The sequence below is a fragment of the Brachyhypopomus gauderio genome, chromosome 18 (assembly GCF_052324685.1).
Source record: "Brachyhypopomus gauderio isolate BG-103 chromosome 18, BGAUD_0.2, whole genome shotgun sequence".
NCBI lineage: Eukaryota > Metazoa > Chordata > Actinopteri > Gymnotiformes > Hypopomidae > Brachyhypopomus > Brachyhypopomus gauderio.
Window position 1 is genome coordinate 16,911,546 of NC_135228.1, and position 24,983 is coordinate 16,936,528.

The window sequence follows — 24,983 nt, forward strand, 5'->3', positions numbered from 1 at the left end:
TTTTGATATAATTTCCTTGTCTGCCTCTGTGGCTGTGGTCAGAAGACTGTGTGGGCTTAGGTTTTGTTCTCTTAAATGGATGAGGAACGGTCTTTTATTCAGTGTGTCGTTCGCCTGCTACTGTCTCCGCAATTAAATCATGTAGCACAGCAAGCCCCGGAGTGGGAGTTCCTCAGTGTGACGCGCAGTGCAGCGGGTCGCTGTGGGAAACTCTGTCATAGAGGCACGCCACCTCCGTGATCGAAAATATCAACCAAACACGCACTTTCACACCACGGGGAAACGCATGTATCTCACATGATGTGTGGGGTTTTCTTATGGACAGAGAACACACTGTATTAGTTTGTGGAAATGCTGTTTGGATTTGTAGCACGGCTCGTGTAATCCGTGTGCGCGATGCCCACTGTTTAAAAATAAATGCTTCAGCAAGCTATGCGGAGTTTGCCAAGAATAGGCGAGGGACAGAGGGGGGAAATCCTTCAGCTTGGTCCCGTCTTTCCCTGCCTTCATATTTCCCTTGTCTATCTTGTTTTATCTGCTTGTCTTTGTGACACTACATTTCTTTGGTTTTCCCCATCTTTTGCTCTCTCTCTCTCCCTCTCTCTCTCTCTCTCCCCCTCCCCACCCTCTCTCTCTCCCTCTCTCTCCCTCCCTCCCTCTCTGGCAGGCTGCTCCTGCAGTGAGTCAGTATCATGGAGGCAGGCAGCGGGGCTGCTGCAGTGGTGGGGAGTGCAGTGCTGGGACTGCTCGGAGCCACAGGGAGTCATGACATCTCCGACAGGTAAGACTCACTCTCCTCTCTCCCACCCCGCTCCGCCAGCCCGACGAGGGTCATTCTCACGTCCGTGGGTGTCTGCTGTGTTTAGACAGGCTGTGTGCGCGCTTGTGTGTGTGTGTGTGTGTGTGTGTTCATGAGCATGTGTTCTGCCTCTACTATCTGGCGTCTCTTTCAGTCATCAACAGCGGAGACATCTGCATGTGTCTGTGTGCGAGCCCTTCTGTGTGAGTGATTACGTTCAGTGTTTGTGTGCTTGTCCGTCAGAGGCAAAAGTGGAAGTGAGCGTGTTGTTGTGTGTGGGCTTGCGTAGTCTGTCTCTCTCTTGGGGCTCAAGGAGAGATGTCAGAAGTGTGAATGTGTGGCGCACATGCAGACATGACTGGGTTAGAGGGGCTCTCACGGGCATCGATCCTGATCCTGTCCAGTCCAGTTCTGGCCCACTAAGGAGAGAGAGAATCATTGCTGCTGTCATTGATTCATATTCTGTATGAGGTCATTAATCACCTGTGAATGACGTCATTACCATTACCCTTGCAGCCCATTCTGCATGTAGCATGAGATTGTTGGTGGTTACCACCATCGTCATGTGCAGGAGGGGGGGGGGGGGGGGGGTGTTAGTCGATCAATTACAACGGGCACTGTTGAAACGCCGGTAGGTTCCCACCCACTCACGGTGCCACACATCTGAGGCAGAGCTTAGAGTGGAAGTCACATGATCACAAGACGCTCACGAGTGCCTGCACGCTCTGCAGTGTAAACTCTCTCTGCGGTCCCTCCTTTCTGAAATTTCAGCACCCGATCCTTTTCCCAGGACAACCTTTCCGCCACCAGCTGGGGGCACGCAGGGCCAGGAATCGTCTGTATTTGAGGATTATCGTCCAGCCATTTTTTTTTTGTCCTCTGCCGTACTTGAACAGAGTCCAAATCCTGTATGCTAAGGGGTTGCCATGGCAGCCACAGCTTAGCATACATTAGACATTAGCACTACGTTACCGAGGCAGACGAGTGTAAGGGCAGGGGGAGAGGATGCCGTTCTTCCTTTAATCTCCTGCAAAAAAAAAATGTGGATGCCATCAGCAGTAGCTTCTGTGACTCACTCTCGCTTGGGGAATGGTACATTTCCTCCGAGGCCTCAGTGTTACGACCATGTGCACGGCGCCGCGCTAATCCAAGTGGTGGCAACAGCACTCTTTATACGCCGCCGTCTTGCTAATGCCCTGTGTGCATATCTTAACGCCGCGCTCCCCCGGAGCCTCGCTCCGACTTTGAATAGCCTCCAGCCACTCGGCGAAGACGGGAGGATTCAGGGGTTACATGTTTTATGACATGAATCTACAGCAGTCTGTGGAGAGCGCTCTGAAGCACCTCACTGCAGAGGGCCTAGAATAACCAAAATGTTGCTGTTTTGTCCTTCCCAGAGTGCAGAAGTGAAACCTCCTCAAGCACTATTACCTGAGAAGACCAGCTCCTTCAGAGCTCTTGATCTCTGTGCAGGGGGGACACTCCTGTTTGGCAGTCACTCTTCATTTTTATTTTGATTCCTCTCCCGGAGAATGACTTAACAATCCATGACCAGTTGCCTCATTTTCACCTGACTTAAGCTCTTGGGCCTGAAGTGATTGCAGGCTAAATAGAGTTATTAAAGCATATAATTTTCACCCAAAGAAGTGGTTATGACATAGAGTGATGTTCTTTGAAAACTACTGTAATGTGGTTGGGGTTTGTAGAAGGCTTTGGGCGTAACCCCTGCGTTACGGCTGCACAGTGACAGAACACTTTACTGTGATCGTGTTACTACGTCCTGCAGTTTCAGTACGGCCTTGTGATGTATTCAGAATCCTGGTGAACACTTAATGTATGTTAGTTAAAGATTGGCCTGAATTATTTTGACCAAAAATACATTTGTTGGATAATGTGAATTACAGGCTTCCTCACAACACCCATTGAAAGCTCATCAGAAACCATTTGGTCAGCACACACACACACACACACACACACACACACACACACACACAAAAAGTTAAAGGGCTTATTTGTGTATTGCACAAGCTTAACAAATGATACATTGTCCAGCCCTGTTCGTCATGTAACCCTTTCCAAATGTCCTCAAGTACACTCAAGTGCCACTCGCTAAAGATGAAAACAACCTCAGTGTGTCACTGCTGTAGACGGCTGTCACACTTTACAGTCAACAACCACTCATTCTAAAACAATCTGTCGGCACCAGTGAGCTCAGTGCAAAGTGGTCCTCTGTGCGGCCTGACCTGGCTCTCAGCATCGCCTCACCCACACCTTGCTGCAGATAGTTTGCAGATAGTTAGCGTCCCTACAAGTGACCACTTCTTTGAAGGCTTCGCATCTCCTATAAATGCTCTTGCACGTTGGCGCTTTGAACAGGGTCGCCAGTGCGAAGCTTTAAGGTAGTGCGACGGTTGTTTTGATCATTACTCTCCACCCATAGACGCCGGTGTTTCCTGCTGATGTCCATTACAGGAATTGTATGTTTGTCTGTTCTAGCAGTTCAGAGATGGTTTGAATTGGAACAAAAGATCGCGCGAGCTCCGTAATGAAAGTAACAGCTCCGCTTCTCCCACACGCTGGGGGAGCGTAATACAGCGAGATTGCTGTTCAATCGGCCGTGCTGCGTAGTATCATATTGTGTTTGTTTCAGCGAAATTGCATCGAAGCAGGATGTACATGCCAGATAGGGAACTTGCTGCAACATCTCTGGTTTCCAAATCCAAGACAAAGTGCCTTGCGGTGTCGCACGGTGGTACCAGCGTGCAGCGTGAAGAAGGACTCTGTTCAGATCGACGATTGTTGCTCGGCCTTCTCGCCCATTTTTTGCTCTCTTGCAGCGTGTAATCGTCATATATAAACTTGCTTTGGGTAAGTCCTCGAATAAAGAGGTGCTTCCGTGATTTATGAAGTCTCAGTTTAAATGCTATTAGCCTCCCTGCCCAAATGACCTCGTCTGGGCTGGGCCTCACAGCCTCCGTCTGGGCCTCACAGCCTCCGTCTGGGCCTCGGAGCCTCCGTCTGGGCCTCGGAGCCTCCGTCTGGGCCTCACAGCCTCCGTCTGGGCCTCGGAGCCTCCGTCTGGGCCTCACAGCCTCCGTCTGGGCCTCGGAGCCTCCGTCTGGGCCTCACAGCCTCCGTCTGGGCCTCGCAGCCTCCGTCTCGGGGAGGATTTCTCTGACATGATGCAGTTGAGACCAACTTCCTCTATATATTTTCCAAGTTGATCTGAAAAATCAGCATTCTTGCCAGTTGAGGCATATTTTAATGTATCTGTATTGGCCGAGTTTATCAAGGGATGATTCTTTATTTTTATTACACATGTATAAATAGGCATTTGGAGGACTACACTATATATATATATTCTCAGTCTGACTCTAGATCTAGAAATAATGATATAGGAAGCAATGTGGTATCAAGATAACTTTGTGGCTTGCCTTACAACGTTTTTTTTTTTAACTATCAAGTTTGATGGTAAATAAAAACACATGAAAATATGTGGTTAGACTAAATGTCCGACAGTGGGAATGGGATTCAGACGGATTTGATGTAGTGGAATGATGGGTCTTCGCATCAGGCTCTGACTTTAAACACCGACATCTCTGTTCAGGCGACTGCGTTTGCAAATAACTTTAAAAGGTTGAGCATGCGTCCTAAGTGGCGGTGTCTGGTATTTGAGCAAGCCTAATGGACTCTGTACAACTGCCGACAACAAAAGGCTGACAAAATCTTCATTAGGAACTATTGGATTGGTTTTACATGAATGTGCTCATGTGCACCATTCTCCTGACATTCAGTACTGAATGATTCGGATTGTGATTTTCCTGTTCAGTTCTCTGGTTTTGAATTAGGTCATAGTCAGCAGGGTCACCACCATTGCTTTGGCTCACTCCCCATCACCCGATGCCATTAGACGTTGTGACACGGTGACTAGCGATGCTGATCAGATGTTTGGTTGGCCCTCGGTTTCTCCCAGGCTCTGTGTCATAATGCAGCGTGGCTCGTTGGGCACCCCCCTCCCCTGGAGATTAGAGAGGCAAAACCGCGTTACTCCAGACCTGCCTAGCCGATGACGGTGGAGGTCGTCCACGTGGAGGGCTGTGGAGGGTGCGTCCGCTCTCGTGAGAGCGGGCCCCAGACGTGGGGCGGAGAGGGTGCTCTGCATCATGTAGGCTAGCTCATCACACAGGAATGTGTGCTGGAGAGGATGAGATAGATCTTGTGGGCTGTTGTGGGCCATATCTGTATATCCTCATTCTTAGTACATTGCTTTCTTTTTTTATGTTTTTTGTTTGCTTGTTTGTTTGTTCCTCAAGGGCTTGCGGCAAACTAAATGTGTCGGAGATGACTCCGTTTCAGTTGCCCGTAGCAAATAGAAACCGCTTGCTTCAGGGTACGTTTATGTTTCTTGTTGAGTCTGCTTGTGATTGCCCTTAATATTACTGCTTATTATGATAGTCTAAACATCTGAGCTGTATAGATCTTTGCAGGGATCCAAATGACCTCTTTGCCCAGGTAAGCATGAAGGCCCAGTTTGGCTGTGCAGTGCTTGGTTTACTTGGTTATTGGAACGTGCACCGAATGCCATCATACAGCGTGGACTACACGGATTGGCTGACGTGTTGTATCACAAATTGCTGACCTTAATGCCACGGTTTAAGCTCCAGTTTCAGATGCGTTACCATACCACTCGGGCCGAAATGGATAAATAAATACGCAGTGCAGTTTTCTAGGTCATCCAGACTAGTGTCTAATCCACTGAACGTATGATTTATGTAATTGTTTCCAGATCTTTTCATGGAAGCAGTTTTCTTTTTAGAATCACATGCAAAATGTTCCCCTCACACAGGAGAGTGAAATGATACTGTGGACAGTGCCATGTTTCTCATCTTTGACCACTGGCTGTTATTCATTATGTTCTTTAGACCACGTTGCTTCCTCGCAGACTCCCAGACCTCACATGTCATTGTTGGTGCAAGGTTGGCCCAGATCAGGTCTCCCTCCTGCTGTTTGCCCTCATCTAGTCCACCGCTCAGTACTAGCAGGCAGCATAACCTTCATTAGGATTACGTTGAACATGGTTTCATTTGGGGGAGTGCTGTCATGTTGTCCGTTTCCGCATGGCAATAAAAACCAATGTTCATTACTTTATTAATTACATTTATATCTGCTTGTACGCTCACTAAGATGTCTTGATTTTTCTTGAGCATGCTTAATATAGTTTTTTTTTTTCCCTGCGTGTCACAGTGATTGGATTCGATGTTTGTCTTAATTGAAATGGTGCTGCCATTACAGCCTCTGTGAGCTGAGACGATTCAAGTGCTTCCTGGTTCCTCGCTCTACACACGATGCCCTTTTTCTCTTTTCACTTCATACTTGATGTTGCTGCTCCTCGAACGGAGGCAGTCGTACCGATAAGACCGACGCAGCTCTGCCTTCCTCTCCATGTCTTCTTCCTCCCGTCTCTTTGCTCACTTCTCTCACTCACTCCTTCCATCCTCTTCTCTCGGTTCCCCCCCCCCCCCCCCCCCCCCAGGGGCCTGAGGCCTTGCCGTCACCGGGAGGAGGACGACATTGTGCCTGAACTTGCCAGGAGTATTCACCCCAGAGAGAGACCCGACTGGGAGGAGACCATCAGCGCTATGGTGAGATCAACACGTCTCACGTACACGTACACGTTTGGTTTGTATTTGTTATATGAACTACATTCTGCTTTGGAATAAATGAACAATGCTGTAAACGGTGTGTTTATGTCTGTGATGCAGCAGGTGTTGTATAGATCAACGTATGGGCTTAATATTCATTACAAGTGTTGCGTTTACCTGATCAGTGTGGATGTGGCCGGTTTCATCGTTAGTTCAACAACTCTAAACATGCTTCCACTGCAATCCGTGCAGCTGCAATGAGTCGGTCTCCATAGCAACCGCACTGTTGGCTGAGTTTGATTTGAGCACAAACAGATTGGGGGGGTAACTGTTTACGATGGCAAGAGAATCACTATTTATCAGCTACCTTTCATGAAACGGATTCATCCGTCGTCTCTTTGACTGGGTTTATATTACTGCATATCGCACTCGTGTGGTTTGTGTGACAGCTAGGAACATTTTGGGTGCATTATTAATACTGTGGTGAGAATGAGATCAGTATCCTGTCCTGTAGATGTTTATAATTATAATATGCATCATGTCACAACTTGTAGAAACCCTAGACTTTATCTGCTCCCATTTTGCCATTAATTGGACTGGAAATCATCCTGTTACTCAGTAATAAATCTGCAAGCGTTGCCAGCACTCTTTTGATTGGCTGCTGTCTGACTGTGGATCCAGGATGATTCATATTTAGTCATGATCATATTAGATCATGTTATTTATTTTTGACTCACTTGGATTATTTTAGTTGGCCTCGCCAGATTACCGTGATTGTCTTCTACTTAGCACTGACTGGAAACCAGCTGTCAAAGGACTTCTTCCGTCTTCACAGCACGGATTCGTGGGCACATACGTCACTGTGGCTATGAGACATTCATCCAACTAAGTCGTCTTCTCCCTGCCTGCACGGGCCTGTCACCGGCTCTCTTCATAGAGTGGCCTTCTCTGACCTCTGTGACTTACCAGCTGTAGTTGATGAACTGCAGGTTATGCATTCTGAATGTTTAATTCTGCACCTCTTTACATTTACAGCACTTTTATCCAGTCTGACTTACAACTGACTTACAATCTGACTTACAATTGTGACCAACTTGCTCAGGGGCCCAACCGTGGTAACTTGGCGATGCTTGGGCTTGAACTGGCAACCTTCTGTTTACTTTTCCATTACTTTCATTCCTGGGTTACTCCTGCTGGAGCTCTTTACACACTTTGTCTGAGCTGTGGATGCGGCTCGCTGTTATTAAAACGTCATGGAGAAACTGCTAATAACCGACCTCACAGTATGGATTAGGACACTGGTTGTGTCCCTACCCTTTCCAATTGACTTGTGCTGAATGTATTGGTGTATCAGTGTTTTGGCAGGTTGACTGTTACAGCGACGCAGGCTGACATTTCGTGTGTGTGCGCGTGCGTGCGTGCGTGCGTGTGTGTGCGTGTGTGTGTGTGTGTGTGTGTGTGTGTGTGTGTGTGTGTGTGTGTGTGTGTGTTCTGTCACATATAGGCACGAAGTGCTGAAGTCCCCGAGCTGAGTTCTGAGCCCCTGCTCCGTTCCGGTAGCAGCACTGCCAGCATGAAGGTCAAAAACGTTAAAAAGTAAGTGTACCCTCACTTTATACATGTACGCACACACACACACACATGGATGTAAGCCTGTACTGGCCTATAAATGGAGGCACACTGACCCAAGAAATGACTGGCATTTTGACACGGGCTGCTTGCTTGTTTGCTTCCATGCTTGCCCACACAGTGTAGGTCTACATAGCTGTCATATGTGAGTCCTCACCACAGTCTCCCTTACATAATGTTTTTCAGGCTCTCGTTCACCAAGGGCCACTTCCCAAAGTTAGCTGAGTGTGCCCACTTCCACTACGAGAACGTTGACTTTGGGAGCATACAGGTAAGGTGTTTGGTTTTGTTTTTCTGCTGAGCATGCTCAGAGTGAGGTTCTGCAGAAGTGCTGGTGGGGATTGGTATTAGATCCGGTGTTGTGTGTGTGTGTGTGTGTGTGTGGGCCAGGCGGTGGCATGGTCTTCACAGAGGTGCTGGTTGTTGAGTGCAGTAGGGTGGAAGCAAAGACTGGAGCAATTAACATGCCTCATAAATGAGCAATTATATCAGTGCAGATGTTCCAAGTGCGAGCGACGTGAGAGGTCTGTAGAACGGGCTTGTGGTGGCCCAGGTTACAGCCTCTCTAACTTAAGTAAATGGAAAACTGCGGGTTGCAAAGTAATGCCATCTTTTCAAATGTCAGCGTAAACATCTTTTTCAGGGTTGTATCTAGCTGGCTACTGTTTGGCAAAATAAAAAAAATTGAGCTTAAATTTAAACTGAGATTCAACAGTTTAATTTTCTAAACTTTCTTTTTTGAAAAACCTACAGGATGTAGTATTTTTGTGTGTGACATTCTCACACACACGCCTATGTATATAATGTATGTAATTTTTGTGTGTGTGAGAAAATGTAATCATTCAGACCCCCACCCCCCCAATCCTCACTCATTTTACATTTCTCTTCTTAAGGAGTGTCGGTGTGCCCAAAAGCCTAAAAGGATTGGTGAGAATAGTGAATAGTGTCTTGTTGTGTGGAGACAGAAGGTGGTACGACGTTGTAGAGGAGCCCAGTGCTGGGATCTTGTGAAGGGGATTAGTGGCTACAAAGGGCTCCATGCAGTAGGAGATAATGGATGGGGAAGCGTTGGCTGGCTGGAGTACAGGGTGGGAACAGATCACCGGGCCCTCTGCTCAGAATACTAATCCCCAGCAGACCCACAGTGACTGGGGCAGAGTCAGGGAGAGTCTAGGGACAGGCTTAGTTCACAGCTATATGTCAACACTTTGTAGGAAAGGGCTCCTTGGAGTTGTGGTATATATATAAAAAAATGTACCCATCACGCTGGTGCAGACTGGAGTTTCTGTGGGTGTCCAGCAGAGGTCAGTAGGTGATTGTGCTTGCCAGTAGGGTAGTGAGGGTACCATGGTGACTCAGTTTGACATGAATAATTCTCTTTGCTGTTTTGGGTAATCAGATCATAATCATGGTTTGTATGTGCCCCCCCCGCAAGTTTAAGCCCTGTGTACATGGGACATGGAATAAGGGACATGGGAGTGAGGCTGGGTTGCCATGACGTCTGCTCCGGCCACGAGTCATCAGCCATGTTTTGCTGCGCCACATTTATGCCGAAACGCTGCACGTCAAGCTCCTCTCGGAGGTTTATGAATGGCCTGTAATTATAGGCCCAGGCTGGCTGGTGTTCCTAGCAGGGCTGAGCCGTGATTGGCTTTCTCAGGCTGAGGTGCGGAGCCCCGAGGGCCTCGCGCTGCACACACCACGCAGCCCCCATAGCTGATATCTGAGTCATGTACACACTAACCAAATTTGCTCCTGCAGAGGAACCAGCAACGAGGTGGTAATCTGGTTAACGCTGGTATAGTTAGAACACACAGGCAACCAACCAGATTCCTCCATCTCTAATTGCTAAACCATCGGCCGCTTCTTAGTCGATGTGGCTCCATTTGGGGGTCAGCTATTGATTGTTATTACAATATATGTGGCAGTAACTGGAAGAAAATACAGTGTTTTTAATGAACTCTGAAATAGCCTTCAGCTTTGAATATGCACTTAAACCCTGCGGAGGGTATCATTTTTCTTCTTCTTGGCCTCCTCGATAAGCAGCCAGCGTTTGTGTTGCACGCTCAGCTTTGCATCTGCCTTATTAAGACAGCGGTGCTGGTGTGTGTGTGGTGGGTAATTGTCTGCAGCTTTACCCTCGCACACAATGCAGGGCTTGTGCTACGGACCTCCGGGCAGCCGTGGCTCCGCTCAGCACCGCGGCCGCGTGGTACCTGGCACGACACGAGAGCCGCCATGAGTCAAAGGCCTGCGACTGCCAACTGCGGGAAGCAGACAGGCAGCGGCTGCATGGGAGTGTGCGTTTAAAACCCCTGGACTGAGTGTTGCCTAACGTGCTGTTGTGCTGGCCAGAGGGAAGAGTTTCCAAGGATTCCCCTTCCAATCAGTGAGAGCAAGCCATGGCTTTAGCAGGGTTTACTGTGGCCAAGGCCAGGCTGTTATTGGGACACGTGTTGACTCTTGTTTTCTTCTGGGCGTCAATAGTCACCCAGCTCCGTCTTTCTCCTGAATACACAGCTTGCTCCGTGCCCGCTCCGTGTCAGGTAATGCCCTCGCCCCCCGCTCTCCGAAAGGCGCCGTGAGCCGCTTTTGTAATTCATACATCTGAACTGATTTTAAGTCGGTTTTGAAATAAAAATCATGAATAATGGGGTGGCTTATGCATTCAGAACAAATAACAGTTCATGTAATGACAAGTTGCAGACGGCAAAGAGATTTAAAAATACATTAAGAATCTGTAAGGATTTGTAACATAAAATACAAAAGCCTTCTCCTTACCTGATTGCATTGCATAACATTCCAATCTTCTATACTCTAAAATGTTTTTTTTTTGTCTCTGCTGTACACACAAGTCTGTGTTCAAGTTACCTTCTCCATTTTGGCTCCATGTCTGTCTCCTTCACTTTCTCCATGTGCATCTGGCCACCTGCCTCTGTTGTTTTAATGATCTGTAGTGAACGTCAAAACATTTTGACCCCTCAGCTGTTGCGAAGCTGCCTCCCCAGGGTCAGGCACATCCGTATGGCCACCGCCAACACTCACACATCACACCGAGGTTACAGCACAGAGGCATCGCTACCTCAAGACCACTTAGCAACATCTTATCCTTAGCACTTAGCAACATCAATCCAAAATGCCATTCCACTGAAAAACACTAATTAAGGCTGAAAGGGAAAAGCTTATTGAATCATAGGTTTGCAGTTGAGGCACTTGAGTCCAAAAAGTGCCTTAATTGGAAATGGAAAGTTATCGTCCCCCACTGCTGGCTAGGAAAGCATGATATCTCCTCTTGGTTTGGAATGGTCAGCTGTTTACTTTGAGGCCAGCATTGTGTTGATCCGCACCATCTGCTTCTCATGGGCAGGCGATAGAAATGGCTACTGCTCAGTTAACATTTCTGCCCAGATTTATGAGGCAGGGAGAAATATTTTGTTAAATTCCGCCTCTAGGTGACTGAATGGCTTTTTTCCTGCCGCACAGAGATCCAAAATAAAGCTAAGCTGCCAGAGTATCACTTCCACAAAATGGCTAACCCATCATCTTGTTTTTCAGTGATTAAATGCATTCTATATTTGAAAATCTATAATATTTTTTTAAACCATTTAATCTTCACCCTTGACATTATCGGGTTTGTTCAGTGTTGATTATATGGCCTTTGTTTGCTACTTGGGATTGACTATGAAAAGTAAGCTGTTAGTTTTTTTTCTTTTTTAAACAGTGGCTTAAATTGTTACTTTGTTCTCATCTGCTGACAGGCAAGATTGTGGGTTGATATTGGTCTTGTTCATTTTCTCTGTGGAATCGTCCGGAAGAGTTTCATTCCATCTGCAGCGCGTGTTTAACGGACAGTAGGAAGCACTTGACCCCCCCCCCCCCCCGACAGCCTGGGGGTGGTGCTCACCACAGCCCGAGCTCTTCAGCAGGGCTGCTAGATGAATGCATGTCTGGCCGTGTGTGCACGTAGGGCCACATTAATCATGTCCGTGCAGTAGCCCTGCCTCCCTGTGCCATAATGACAAGGCGTCTCAGCTGGTGCAGCCAGGTAGTGATGGAGAGAGGAAATGGCCTGTGAAATCAGCCGGGGGAGGGGCTTCCTAACTGCAGAGCTTTTGGCTCCGCCCCCTTCTCTTGCACTCATCAGCCTTCTCTAAACCTGCACACAAAGCAGAGTCTCTGACGACTGGCCTACAGGGGCAGACGCCGAACATTTTAGCTGTCTGCAGCACTTTAACGCTATCTGTCTTTGACCCACAACAATTCCTCTGTAACATAAGCAGGCTGTGTTAACTTAGCCCAGTTTCTTCTTTTCTTAGGTGGGAGAGTTTTGTCTGACCCAATAGACCAATCTGAGTGTGCTTTAATGAACATAAACGAATATGCAAGTCTTTAATGAACATGAATGAATATGCGAGTCTTTAATGAACATGAATGAATATGCGAGTCTTTAATGAATGAAAAGTGCTGTGCTTGGTCTCACGTCTCTCCTCCCATCACTTCTCCTCCATGCTGATGGTGCACGTGCTGCTCCTTCACCGATACTCCACAGCGAGCTCCACGTTCTACCGCACTCCTTCGCAACTTACGTTTATCCGTGGCGGTCTCTCTGTACTGTATAGTGCTGTAAATATGTAGGGCTGCTAATTTTGACCAACTGGTTTGAACTGGGCTACTAAGAGAGCTTCATCTGCCTGTCTGCCTCCTCTGGACTGTGTGTGTAAAACTGAAGTATGGAAGGTACTAAAGTGGGCCTGTGTGGAGTAATGCATACAGCTTGTGGTTACGCTCATAAAATGTCTTGGTGCTCCGAAAACCCCGACGGACAAATGAGACATATCCTACATAGCTGTGAAGCGTATTAAAGTATTAATAATTTCGCTCATATAGGCTCAGAGGAATTTGGACGTGTCTAATTCTACCTTCTATGTTAGACTTAGGTTTCCAGAATGTTTTTTTAGGTCTTTAGACAGGGGACAATTATCAGGGGCCAGATTTTAAACTGGCATTAGACCTAGTAACACAGCCCACGTCTCTCTTGCTCTGAAGCTCTGAATGTCACTTTTGTTTATTGTTTTAGATCTCTGAAGGCGCCTCTTAAGTCATTCAGGTTTTGAAACCTATGTTGATAAGGGTATATTACAGTTCTGAAGGAAGCTACCAACCACTGCCCTGTGCCCCATTTTATTCCAGATCTTTTACCTGCATTTTGGTGTTCCAGCCTCAATTAATACAACTATTAATCTGCTAAATGAAGTTTATTGCAGGAATGTATCTGACACATTGAACATGTGTTTTGAGGACGTGTCTCCACAGACAAAGTGCAAATCTTACAATGTGCTACTTCGTGCTCTCTCTCTAGCTTCAATAGTACTGATGCTTCAGTAGTGCTTAAGGATTTTACACCATCCACTAAAACTGCATAAAAGGTGCTCATTTCAGATTTCTCCCATTCATTATCAGGAAACTGTTCTTGGGTGCAATTGTAACATTTTTTTATTAACTGATTATTATTCTGTGGATGGTTTTACACTCCCTGCTTCTTTAAAGTGAATGCAAATAGAATAGGATCTCGGGCAAGGTATTTTTGTGGTTTGACTTGTACAAAAACCTTGATTTAATGAAGGCATACAAGAAGTAGGTTTTCATGAGTACATTTCAAATGTCACCGTCTTGCATGTGCCTTAATGCCTTTTGCTTACATCAGTCTTCATTTAGTTCTAAACCCCATCAAAATTATGCTATAATATAACTTGGTTATATTAGCATATGAGGTGTTGTATCTACAGCTTACAGGTCCCTGCAGTTCCAACTTGTGGGCTCAAAGTACTCAAAAACATAACTGCAGAACCGGACCAAAATACCACTGTATTCATTGTGTTGGAGTGGATGTGGGAGAGCACTTGAAAATCACATGCCTGCTCTTCTGTAGGCTTGCCTTAGCATAGGCATTATTTCTGCTCAGGCTTTTATAGCTTATAATGCTGCATCTGAAGGGTTTGGTTCACAGTTTTATGTAGTGAGGGTCTAGCTGTAGCTAATCACAGTATATTTTATACTGCTTCAGCTCTTATTTTGACATATTAGCTTCATTATGGGTTCAGGTGATGTCATCAGTGCCTGAAAAAATACTTGCACAAGCTATACAAATTTCTTGATAAAACTTTAATCTGCCAGTGGGGCAAGAAAGGGGTAAAGGGATTGAAATAAAACAAAAAATGCACAGGAAGGCTAATTCTCATCCAAAAAAGGCAACAGTCTATTAGACATTTTGAAGGAGGTATAGGACTTCCACTAAGAGAGAGCAACACCAAAATGATATTGAATTTGAGCTTGAGCACACCAATGCTTAAAAAAAGAAAAGGAGACCGAGACATGGATTTAAATGGCAGACGGCCATGTTTAAAATGGACATTAGATGCCAAGCAGGATGATAAGCGATGAATAAACTAGAACCAAGATGAGAACTCCTGATGGGAAAATGTACGGAGATCTTATATTTCAGGTGGAACAAAAGGGTCATGTATTATGGAATTTGAGTAAGTTAGTACACGGCATACCTGAAATTTCCCCAACTACAGAGCTCAACACAGAGAGCAAACTGGGCTCTTGCCCTAAGACCCTCTTGGGAAAAGTAAGACAAGCTATAGTCGATAATAATCAGATTTCACCACTAAAAACCAGATTGTGTGCAAGGTCTGGGGAATGAAAGTGTTTCTGAATGAGAGACTTAATGCATTTCAATCAAGACAGTCCTACAGAAGCATATAGGATATGTTCCTTAAACGTTCCTTGCTAAAGTAACTGTTGTACAAGGATGGGGTGCATCTGTACCAGACGTTGGAATAGGTGACTGCGGATATGAAGGACAGAACGCTGCCCACCAGCATGATCACGCTGAGGTAGATCCTGACTCAGCCGTCCTGCTCTGCCTGGGAGACATCAGCAGGACCGAGACAGCAGAACATGGGAAGAGAGCGAGAGAACACCATTAGGTAGAGACTGTGAGATTTCAGAAGACAGCAGTCATCAGGAGAGCTATAAGTTCTCCCTAACCTCCCATATAAATGGGAACATATGTATGGGAGGAATGCACAGGCAAGTCTTTTATACGAGTTGCACAGTTTCATTTACTGTTTCGGGTGCTGCAGTGGAGGTCCCCCCAGGGTCGTCATCTGGAGACCCAAGGCTTGGAACCATTTATTTATTTTCTCATTTGCATTTTTATGTTCTTACCCTTTTCTGGGAGAAGATCAGCTTATTCCCATTTTGCTAACTTCAGTAACCTACTGGTGGGTGAGCACACAAAGTGGCTAGTGAGACGTATATGTAATTTATTTTAATTGTCAATGGTTTGTTGCATCCAATCAAAAAATTGTAAGTAGGGTCTAAAACAATTTACAGGAAACTCATTTAAATGAGCGTGGAAAAGTCAAAAGAATGGCTTATACTTTGCCATTATACTTATTTGTTTTTTCTGCTCATATACATCAGAAAAAGGCCTTGCTCTTCTCAAAAAGGTGGTTTGAAGGTTTGAAGGTGGAGAACATTTATTCTAGTAAGGAGGAATATAGATGGGGATCCAGTAGGGGATCCAGTTACTCTATTAAATATATACACGCCTCCAGGAAGTGGTATTTGTTTCTTCCTGAAAATTACAAATATGTTGAAACACACTTAATATGTGGGGGAGATTTATATATAGACTTTCACAACCAAAGTTAGACTCTTCTAGCAGCAAAAGAAAAACATGAATCAAAGTCCCTATATAAAGTTAAAAAGTTATAAAGTTAGAACAAGATGTTAGTTTAATTGGCAGTCCTATCAGTCAAGCTTATTTAATATACCCACATAACCAATGGATAACATGAACTGTGTAGGTATGGAAAACAATATTTAAAAAATAATTTTTATAAAAAATATTTTAACATTTAAATGGTTTACATATGGTTTAGATGAATTAATTGATTTAAACACTAGACAGCCAAGTGATTATCAGCTGTGTGCAGTATAATGAAAAAGGAACACTGCCCACTTTAGAAATGGTTAAGGAGAAAAACTCATTAGAGATGCCATTAGAGAGTATAACCATATCTTGATTACATACCTCAAAAATACAAGAGGAGGATAAATGTTCAATAAATATATTTCCTTCGGCAGGTAGGAAAGGTGTTCTTTTGAAAAATACAATTTTAAGATCTGTGAGAAACATGAATGACATGCATGTAATATCTGAAATACATATCATGGAAATGTTTGTTTCAAGGTGAACAACAGCAAAAATACAAATACAAAAAGACATATTTGAGTTTAAATCGAATATTCCTGCCAAATAGGATTGGTGGAGCATTTAAAGATTTGCTGCAAGTGCATGAATCATTTTTGTTTGAAATCTGAAGTAGGTCACTGTTGGATTATAATTTTAGAATATTTGTGGTCCAAGAGCCATCATCCATCCACCCACCAGTATTTATTTAGTTTTTCCTACTACTTATTTGAAGGTCCTTCACTCTGTCAAAAACACACATTGTCCCTTGTGGTGTACCCATACTTCATTGAACATCCTCACTCTAGTATGAATGTGGGTGACGTGTTTCCTCCTTGAGTGCACGCTGCACTGTACATGTTGGTATTGTCCCTCCTGCTCCCAGTACACCACACTGAGTCCTGAAATCATTGTACACATAGTAAATGACTTTCACTCATTACCTCCACTGTGTTCTGCTGGAACTCATTATTTTCTTGGCAAACGATGCATCATATGACCTTGATTAAGGCAAAGTTATGACAGTTTTTAAATTATCTTCACATATTGTCCCCTAGCATTATTTCTCGTGTCATTTATTTATGTAATATGCATACGCGTGTGTGTGTGTGTGTGTGTGTGTGTGTGTGTGTCAGTCAGTGTGGTGTTTGCATATACCGTATCTGACAAACATGTGATACGACCACACACACGGGGGAGAGCCTTCTCATTTCTGCAGGTTGGGTATTCTGCTTTTCACATCTTTCTCCTGTTCCGTTTGGCTGCTCTGCGTCTTGAGGCGCCTCCAGGAAAGTTCTGTAATAGTCTTCAGATGCGATAGCATAACTGATGCTGTGGCACTTCCATACAGCCCGTGTGTGTCTGTCCGTGTGTGTCTGTCCGTGTGTGTGTGTGTGTGTGTGTGTGTGTGTGTGTGTGTGTGTGTGTGTGTGTGTGTGTTGATGCTCTCATCAAAACCATTGCTCCAGGCCCTTACATCTCATCATAGGGCATGTGTTCTCAGTGGTGTGAGGGATGGCTAGCCCTTTGAGCCCCACTGTCCTTCTCTGGGAACACCTCCTTAGCGCAGTTTTAATGGGCTGACCTTCAGTCTGCACTGAGCTACAGCACTCAAGCAGCCAGCAGAACAAACCACATACAGTCCTGGCCTTTTCAGAAAAGAGAAAATGAAAACGAAAGATGGGGGTGGCGGGCAGGGGGGCATCTAATGAAAAACAGTTGGGGTATGAGTAATCTGGAAGCCTAGGGCTGCTCTGTTTGTTTGCTTGTGATTGTTTAAATAGGTACAGTGAATTTTTCTTCATAGTGTCCATGGCAAAGCAGCCATTATCCTTCACAAGACAACCTATGGGTGCACAGTCTTACAGCTGGAACATGTATCTATGTCGGCCTCTTCCTCCCTGCCTGGGCCCCGTTAATCCCAGAGGGTGTGGGGGCACGTGCAGGAGAGGCACTGGGGCAGCCCCCCACCCCCACCGGTCCACAGTGGTCTGGGCCGGCATCCTTGGAGCGACAGCCCTGCGCTTTGTTACTGAGACTGTACCAATGAGAAAGAAAACAGGGGGGGGGCCTGGGGGGAGGTGTTGGAGGCAGCAGAGAGACGGGAGGAGGCGGCGGGAGAGAGGGAGCGCGAGACAAGAGGAGGGCGCTGGAGCGTGTGATGAGAGGACACCCCGGATTGGTGCAGAGGGAGAACTGCTTTTGTCATCATTCTGGGCTGAGTTGTACCTCCTTTGGCCAGCAGATTGGGTGTGCTGTTTACGTTAACGCTGGAGCGGGACGTGGAGTGAACGTGGCCACACGGCGCTTCTGCACACTGATGGGGGGTAACAGCAAAAACAAAGGAGCTGCGAAACCACAGAAGTCTTGTGGAATCCATTAAGGAGCCGTCCGGCTTATTCTGCGCGCGTTTGTCTTAATGCATCCACGGGAGGAACTTTAGAGTGCTTTCACCGCTGAAGTAAGACCGAGCTCTCGAGGGGCCAACACCACTACTATCTGTGCGTCGCTCAGTGGATTTGTGCCGCGCAAAAAAGAAAAACCGTGCGCCTAACCCCCCTCCCTTCCACACGTAAACCTGCACAAACACACTCCTCTGCGGGGTGATGGAGGAGGCACGCAGCGTGGGGGGAGGGCGGCTCCAGGGTGGAGGAGAGCTGCTCTGAGTCCAGCAGCCTGCACACAGCTGCACCCTCCGCGCGAACAAAAGACTGGCTGCCTTAAGCAGCGTGGACCGGACGCCGTGGCTCTGTGAGTCCCCGCATGCTCGCTGGCTCTGTCTCTCCTGTCTCTGCTGTCCTTCTGTCCACCTGCTGCGCGGTGTCCCCGTTTCTCTCGTCTTTCTTGCTGTCTACACTTCTGCGGTACATGTTTCTACCTGAATGCTGCAGACCTTTGACGGTCGTTTCTCGGTGGGCCGTCTTGCGAATGCAGGTCTGGCCACATGTGTTGGCTCTGATCTGTGCAGACGGGTAAAGCCCAGTAGGAGCTGAGCATGAACGCTACTACGTCTGCTTGCACTTTTGAAGCATTCATGTAAATTCATCATTACTGACCTTTAAATCACTGTTTAAAAGAAACCCATGCATTTATTTTCTTTACCGATTACGTTCTTTCTCAAATAAAACATGTAAGGATTGTCCAAAGTGTAGAAGTTACTGAATGGTGATCTCCCTAGTAAATGTGTACTGGTGCACACATGTGCAAACCACCTGGCACTACCCAGAAGATACTTTCTAATTTTATCATCATTCATTTTTTTCATAATCTTTATCTTCTGCAGTAGTGATGAAACTATTTTTATTAGTTTATTATAGCAGGAAACAGCCCTGTTTGGTGTGTGTTCCTGTCAGAAGCAGACGTGACTCTCTCGGTGCTAACTGGGGCATGGGCGTCCGGCAGCACTGTAGCGGTAGTGGTGGTATTGAGCTGTTCTAGATAACTGGGTCATTTGTTCTCATATGGCCTCATGTTTCTGGAAGAGGCCTGCTGGCTTATAAATAGTGTGATGATTACTATGGCTCAGCTGGCTAGACCTGCAGCTTTGCTAATGAATTAAGCTCGAGAGGGTGAAGGGAAGTGGGGGAGGGGGGGGGGGGGGGCAGTAGCATGTGCTCCACACCACGTGTTCTGATCCATCCTACAGCTGTTGGATCTCACCTTCCCCAGGTCAGATCAGACTGACCCCGCTTTGAGCTTGGCAGCGATCAGCCTACGTTTAACTCGTGTGTGTGTGTGTGTGTGTGTGTGTGTGTGTGTGTGTGTGTGTGTGTGTGTGTGTGTGTGTGTGTGTGTGTGTGTGTGTGTGTGTGTGTGTGTGTGTATGCATGTGTGCGTGTGTGTGTCCACGTGGGACAGTGAAAGTGGAGGAAGCAGGAGGGACAGAGGAAGTAGAGGGACCGAACTGTTGGCAGGACGGTTAAAGTCCCCTGCACCCTCTCACACAGGCTGCCTTTCAATACAGTGTTCGCCCGTCACTCCCCCCTTTCTTCTTGAAAGGAATATAAGGCCACACCTGCTTTCATCACCAGAAACTCTCACATGCTTGAAGGACTTTTGACTACGTGCTAAGAGGCTAAATAATACGATATGCAGCTGATGGGAACACCTGCATCACTAGATCAGTCAGGATGGGGTGGTTTGTGTACGCAGGCACAGAAACACTCTGTCAAAGCTATTGCTGAAATAGCTTTCTGGTTCTGTTTTATGGTGATGTACTTCTCCAAATCACATGGCCCACCCCATATATTGATGCTTGTGTATTGACATTTAGCAGGCAGCCATTGTCTGTGTGAGAGTAACAGCACATGATTGACCTTCAGGGTCTATTTTCCTTTTGGCAAGACATAGACATTCACATATATATATATATATATATATATATATATATATATATATATATATATATATATATATATATATATATATATATATATATGTGTGTGTGTGTGTGTGTGCATGTGCGCGTGTGTGTCTGCACGCATGCCTGTGTGAACGCACGCCTATTGGTGAAATGGTGCTGATGTGCGTCACCGCTCTCGTAGTGTGAGCACCCCATCTGAGCCATCGCAGTAATGATGTGCCAGTCACAGTGCGGTGCAGAGCGGGCCCCTCCAGGCACAGGCGACAGTGGCTGCCATTCTCTCTCTCTCTCTCTCTCTCTCTCTCTCTCTCTCTCTCTCTCTCTCTCTCTCTCACCCCCCCCTCTCTTCCTATCTCTGTCTCTCTCTTACACACGCAAGCATGCAGAAACACACACACACGTCCAGGCACAGAATCTGAAAAGCCCCCCAGACTGACACCACATTCTACTGCTTCAGTCAACTGGACAATATGAATGTATAATGCACTTGAAGACATGAAAGTAACAGTTTGTAGAGCACACAGAACTGCATCTTCTAACTAATTTTTTTTCTGTTTATTTAAAATAATTTGATAAAATGTTTTTCATTTTAAAATGAAAGACCTTGATCTAGAAACGAAAGGGGCCATTTTGTTTCTGTTTTTAGTGTGCACTAGCTAGCTGACATTGAGCAGGAAACACATGATTGTGTTTGGGCCCATTCTGATTACATTCTGATTACATATGCAGTTTCCTAATGATGCACAGTGAGTGGGGCCGTCAGCTGATGCATGTGATGTACACTTTGCTTCCTTTTGTGAGCTTAGTCAGCATATCGAGGGCCGCGTTACTTTACATCCCTGTATGCCTGTGAAATGTAGGCTATGGATGATTTGTTGTGGACACATTTAGAAGAGTCAGTCAGCAACCCCCTGGCAGAGTAGCAGAGATCTGTGTAATTCTCCTGCTGTGCTGGTTTAACGGCGCTGCAGTTATTCCGTTTATGCTCATCTATTATTCATAGTATGTTGGGCAGTGGTCTCAGCTGCTGACATCATCCAGCGTCTCTGTACCGTGTAGCACCTATCTGGGCTGAGGAAGACTGAAGTGCCTTCCTCACCTCAGATTGTAGCGTTATCTGTGGACGAGGGGGGGGGGTAAGAAACGCCGAGGTGTCTTCATTTACAGCCAGCACACTAACGGTGAAGCACGGACCTGCTCACGGTGCACTCTGTGTGTCTTACAGCTGAACCTGGCCGAGGAGCAGAACGACGTGACCCGCAATGGCCTGGAGTCCAAAGAGCTGGTGTACCTCGTGCAGATCTACTGTCAGGTGTGATCGCATCTCCTGCGCACCACTCACTGTGAACACACACACACGCACACACACACACACACACACTTGGGTGACAGTAGCCTTCAGAACAGTATGTGTTGCCAAAAGAATCAAATTGGAAGGGTGAGACAGGTGGGAGGGAGCGTTGGGGAAAGAGGAACTGTCACTGTGAGACTTGAAAATAAAAATATTGATAAAAAATTGCAGCACAGTTTCCTTGATACATGACCACCAAACCTCCCTCACAGGATTGATAAGTTAAGCTATTTTTGTGAATGTCAACTGATTCTGAATACATTTTAGAGACATACAGCAATTTTCCAAATACAGCTCAACTATCTGGGTCAGCTGGTCGTTGTGAACTAGAACGGGACAGTTATTTCCCTCAGGTTGAAGGGTTTTATTTATTTTTGTTTTTTGCAGATAATGTAAATAAAGCATCTGCCAATCACTGCCAAAGGTTTTTTTTTTTCCTGAATGTTCACAGACAACCATGCTGTTGACGTTTTGGAGACAGTACGCTTGAGAATTGTCCTAGTATGATTTTGCAAACTTGCTAGATTCCTCAGAAAATAACAAGAGAAACAGTGAATGCGTAAAAAAAGCATGGAAAGACTTACAGACTGCCAGTTCATACACTTGACTAATGGCACCTCTCATTCTGACCTTGAAAACGTGGTGGAAAGTGTGTGTGTGTGTGTGTGTGTGTGTGTGTGTGTGTGTGTGTGTGTGTGTGCGTGTGCGTGTGTGTGTGCGTGTGCGTGTGCGTGTGTGTGTGTGTGTCTCTATGTGTGTGTGTGTGGTGTTAGCATTCCTATTCTGTGTCCGGGAGCAGAATTGGCGCAGAGCCGTGTGTGTAGAGAGCCCAGACACAGGAATATCGCTGTAGCCCCACACTCTGTCAGAGCAGAAACCAAACAGAGTAGCAGGTCCAGAAGGTCTCTATGAAATGAAAAGTGAGGGGGGGGGTTATTGCCTGGCGTTCTGCGCCCCCTTGTTTATATTCCCCGAGGCAGTGCCAGGTCTGCACTGGTGCGGGGCTCCGGCCAGCCACTTTGGTCCCTCTACTGTGGCCCCGTTTCTGAAGCATCTTTTAAGGCTATTTCAAAGGCACTGAGGGTTTGCGTTCCCTTGGAGTTAGACTGTAGTGGGCTGGGGCAGCAAATTGAAGTGAGGAATTGGAGACATGTTGAATTCTAAAGGTTAATGGGGAAAAAATGTCATTCTAAAAGAGGGTTGTCCATTTTTGACCTAAGCTCATAGTTCAGTGAAATTCCAGAAACAACATACTGATTTCAGCTGGCGTTATCTATCATGCTGTACAATCTGAATAAATAAGACTTTTGAGTTCATGCTTTTGTATAATAAGACACTTGTGCCTCAAGCTAAGTACTGAATCCCGCTAATATTTACATGCCGCAGTCTGTCATGAAATTAGACGGCATTAAGTTTGTTCGGAGAGGAGGTTCTTTACAGTGCCTACTCTGCAGCATTGTGTGTGTGTGTGTGTGTGTGTGTGTGTGTGTGTGTGTGTGGCTTTACGGTGGGCTGTGAGCCAGATTCCAGAGATCTGCCACCATGATGCATGCCCTGCACAGGACTGACACGTGAGCGCTGGGGCTGACTAGCCTCCCGCTCTGGGACAGGGAATAGTGTGTACACTCGGGCCAGGATTATCCTGCTAGTGTACTACTCATGTCCTTCTACTCACCTGCAGCTTTTAGCTTCCACCTCTGAATTGTGTTTTTGAGGCTCTGAGGACACGTTAAAGTCTTCAGTCCGCCCCCCCATCCCCAAAGTGATGTCGTTTACTTCATATAGATGAATGCTGCGGGTTGGGACGAGGCTGAGCAGCACATGGGAAGCGTTTACAGCAGTAGCTCGTGTACTGAGTGATGTATTAGCTTGAGCGGTGCTGTTCTACAGCTGGAACTGAAGCACAGCCCAAGGCCATGTTTCAGCATACTGTCATTTATCTGTATTCTGCAGCTCAAAATGACGTGACCTGTATTTAGGTGTTGTGCAGGTTGAAAGTTGCACGTCATTGGCCTGGGAATGAGTGCGTGAAAACTGATACTGTCCACTTAGCGTCCCGGTAGCGTTTGTCCCCTTCACGGGGGCCCGGTGAGGGGGACACTGGGCTGTGTGTCCTCCTCTCTTTCTTTTGGGAGGAGCTGAAATGGACGTATGGCTACTGAGGCATCTGTGGTGTGCGGTGTGTGATGTGTGCTGTAACTCACTGGCCCTGGTGGGCTCCAAGCTGGGAGGGGAGAGTTTGGGGGGGGGGGGAGGGGTGGGGGGGGGGTTTACGAACTCTTGTGTTTACCCAGCAGTGACGGAGAAGGTGTGCACCTGATTTTTGGTCTTTATAGAGTTGTGGTGGGTGTGAGCAAACAGCCGCGCACCTGTTCACGTACCTGTCTGACCACCTCTTGCTACTTCACAGGGACGAAGCTGGATGGTGAGGCGGAGTTATGAAGACTTCCGCGTCCTGGACAAGCACCTCCATCTGTGTATCTATGACCGTCGGTTCTCCCAGCTCCCAGAGCTGCCTCGATTTGACAGCTTGAGGGAAAGAGCAGAGGTAAGACCCTCCGCACCCTCTCTGCACTCCGCAACTGGTTCAGGTCCCTGGCCTTTCAAAACACGAATAACAGTCAGTTGTGTGTGTGCTTATCCTACATGGCCTGGCTCACCTGCTGAGCTTTGTGTGGTTTTAACCATCTGGGAGGTGAGTGTTACAGCTGGTCTGTGTAGTGGCCTCTAATGGTTTGGGATGCCTTGGAAAGGCCTCTTCTGTCCTATGTGCTGGGCGTTCTCTGGGTTTGCTTTCCTATAAAAGTGTGCTTGAACTATGGCATATTTTCCGAAATGTGTCAATCTGGAGTGAAGATGAAATGGCTGTGGATGCCCGTCACAGTTAGGAGTAATGGGAGGCTCTTTCCTCCCTGCTGTTTTGTGTGGGGTTTGTGTATAATCAGCTTCTCTGTGCAGACAAACACTCTCTCACAAGAAAAGGGTCATATTTCACCTATGAGCAAGACCACTGAACCATTGGTATTAGGCTATATTTAGAACCTGTGGTTAAAAAGAATCCTGTGTTCTTCTTGAATTACATGAAACAACCCAGTTTCTTAAGTTGCTTAAGCCAAGTGAAAACCATGGCTAGTGTGAGATGGTGAAGGGTTGTGCAGAACTGTCAAGCCCCTTTCACACATTTTCACCATATTCCGCTGCCGTTATGAACTTTCCTTGTTCTAAGATTATATGCTGGAAGCTCAGGAGTGTGAAGTTCCACAGTGCTGCAGGTTTACGTCTCGTGAAGAGTCATCACAGCTTCCTGTGATGTTGTGGATATATGAGTTAGTAGAGTGTATAATCTGAAAGGACTAAGATGCCACAGACCCTGATTTTAAAGCCTGTGCCCACATCCAAATCCATACTTTGTGTGTGTGTGTGTGTGTGTGTGAGCT

At 46.3% G+C, this 24,983-nt stretch overlaps 1 protein-coding gene across 4 annotated transcripts in view; it reads left to right on the forward strand.

The window, feature by feature from the left end:
- The window catches only part of arhgap32b (Rho GTPase activating protein 32b), a 78,754-nt gene that overhangs the window by 33,129 nt on the left and 20,642 nt on the right, over positions 1-24,983 (forward strand). For 3 of the 4 annotated variants that reach the window (XM_076980560.1, XM_076980561.1, XM_076980562.1), the window contains exons 2-7: positions 668-781; positions 6,333-6,441; positions 7,946-8,037; positions 8,257-8,341; positions 21,421-21,507; positions 23,957-24,094. In XM_076980560.1, the coding sequence (XP_076836675.1) occupies positions 693-781; positions 6,333-6,441; positions 7,946-8,037; positions 8,257-8,341; positions 21,421-21,507; positions 23,957-24,094 (600 nt within the window). In that variant the 5' untranslated portion in view covers positions 668-692. Of the gene's footprint in view, positions 1-667; positions 782-6,332; positions 6,442-7,945; positions 8,038-8,256; positions 8,342-18,010; positions 18,584-21,420; positions 21,508-23,956; positions 24,095-24,983 lie in introns of those variants that run through there. The other variant, XM_076980563.1, reaches the window with a different exon arrangement.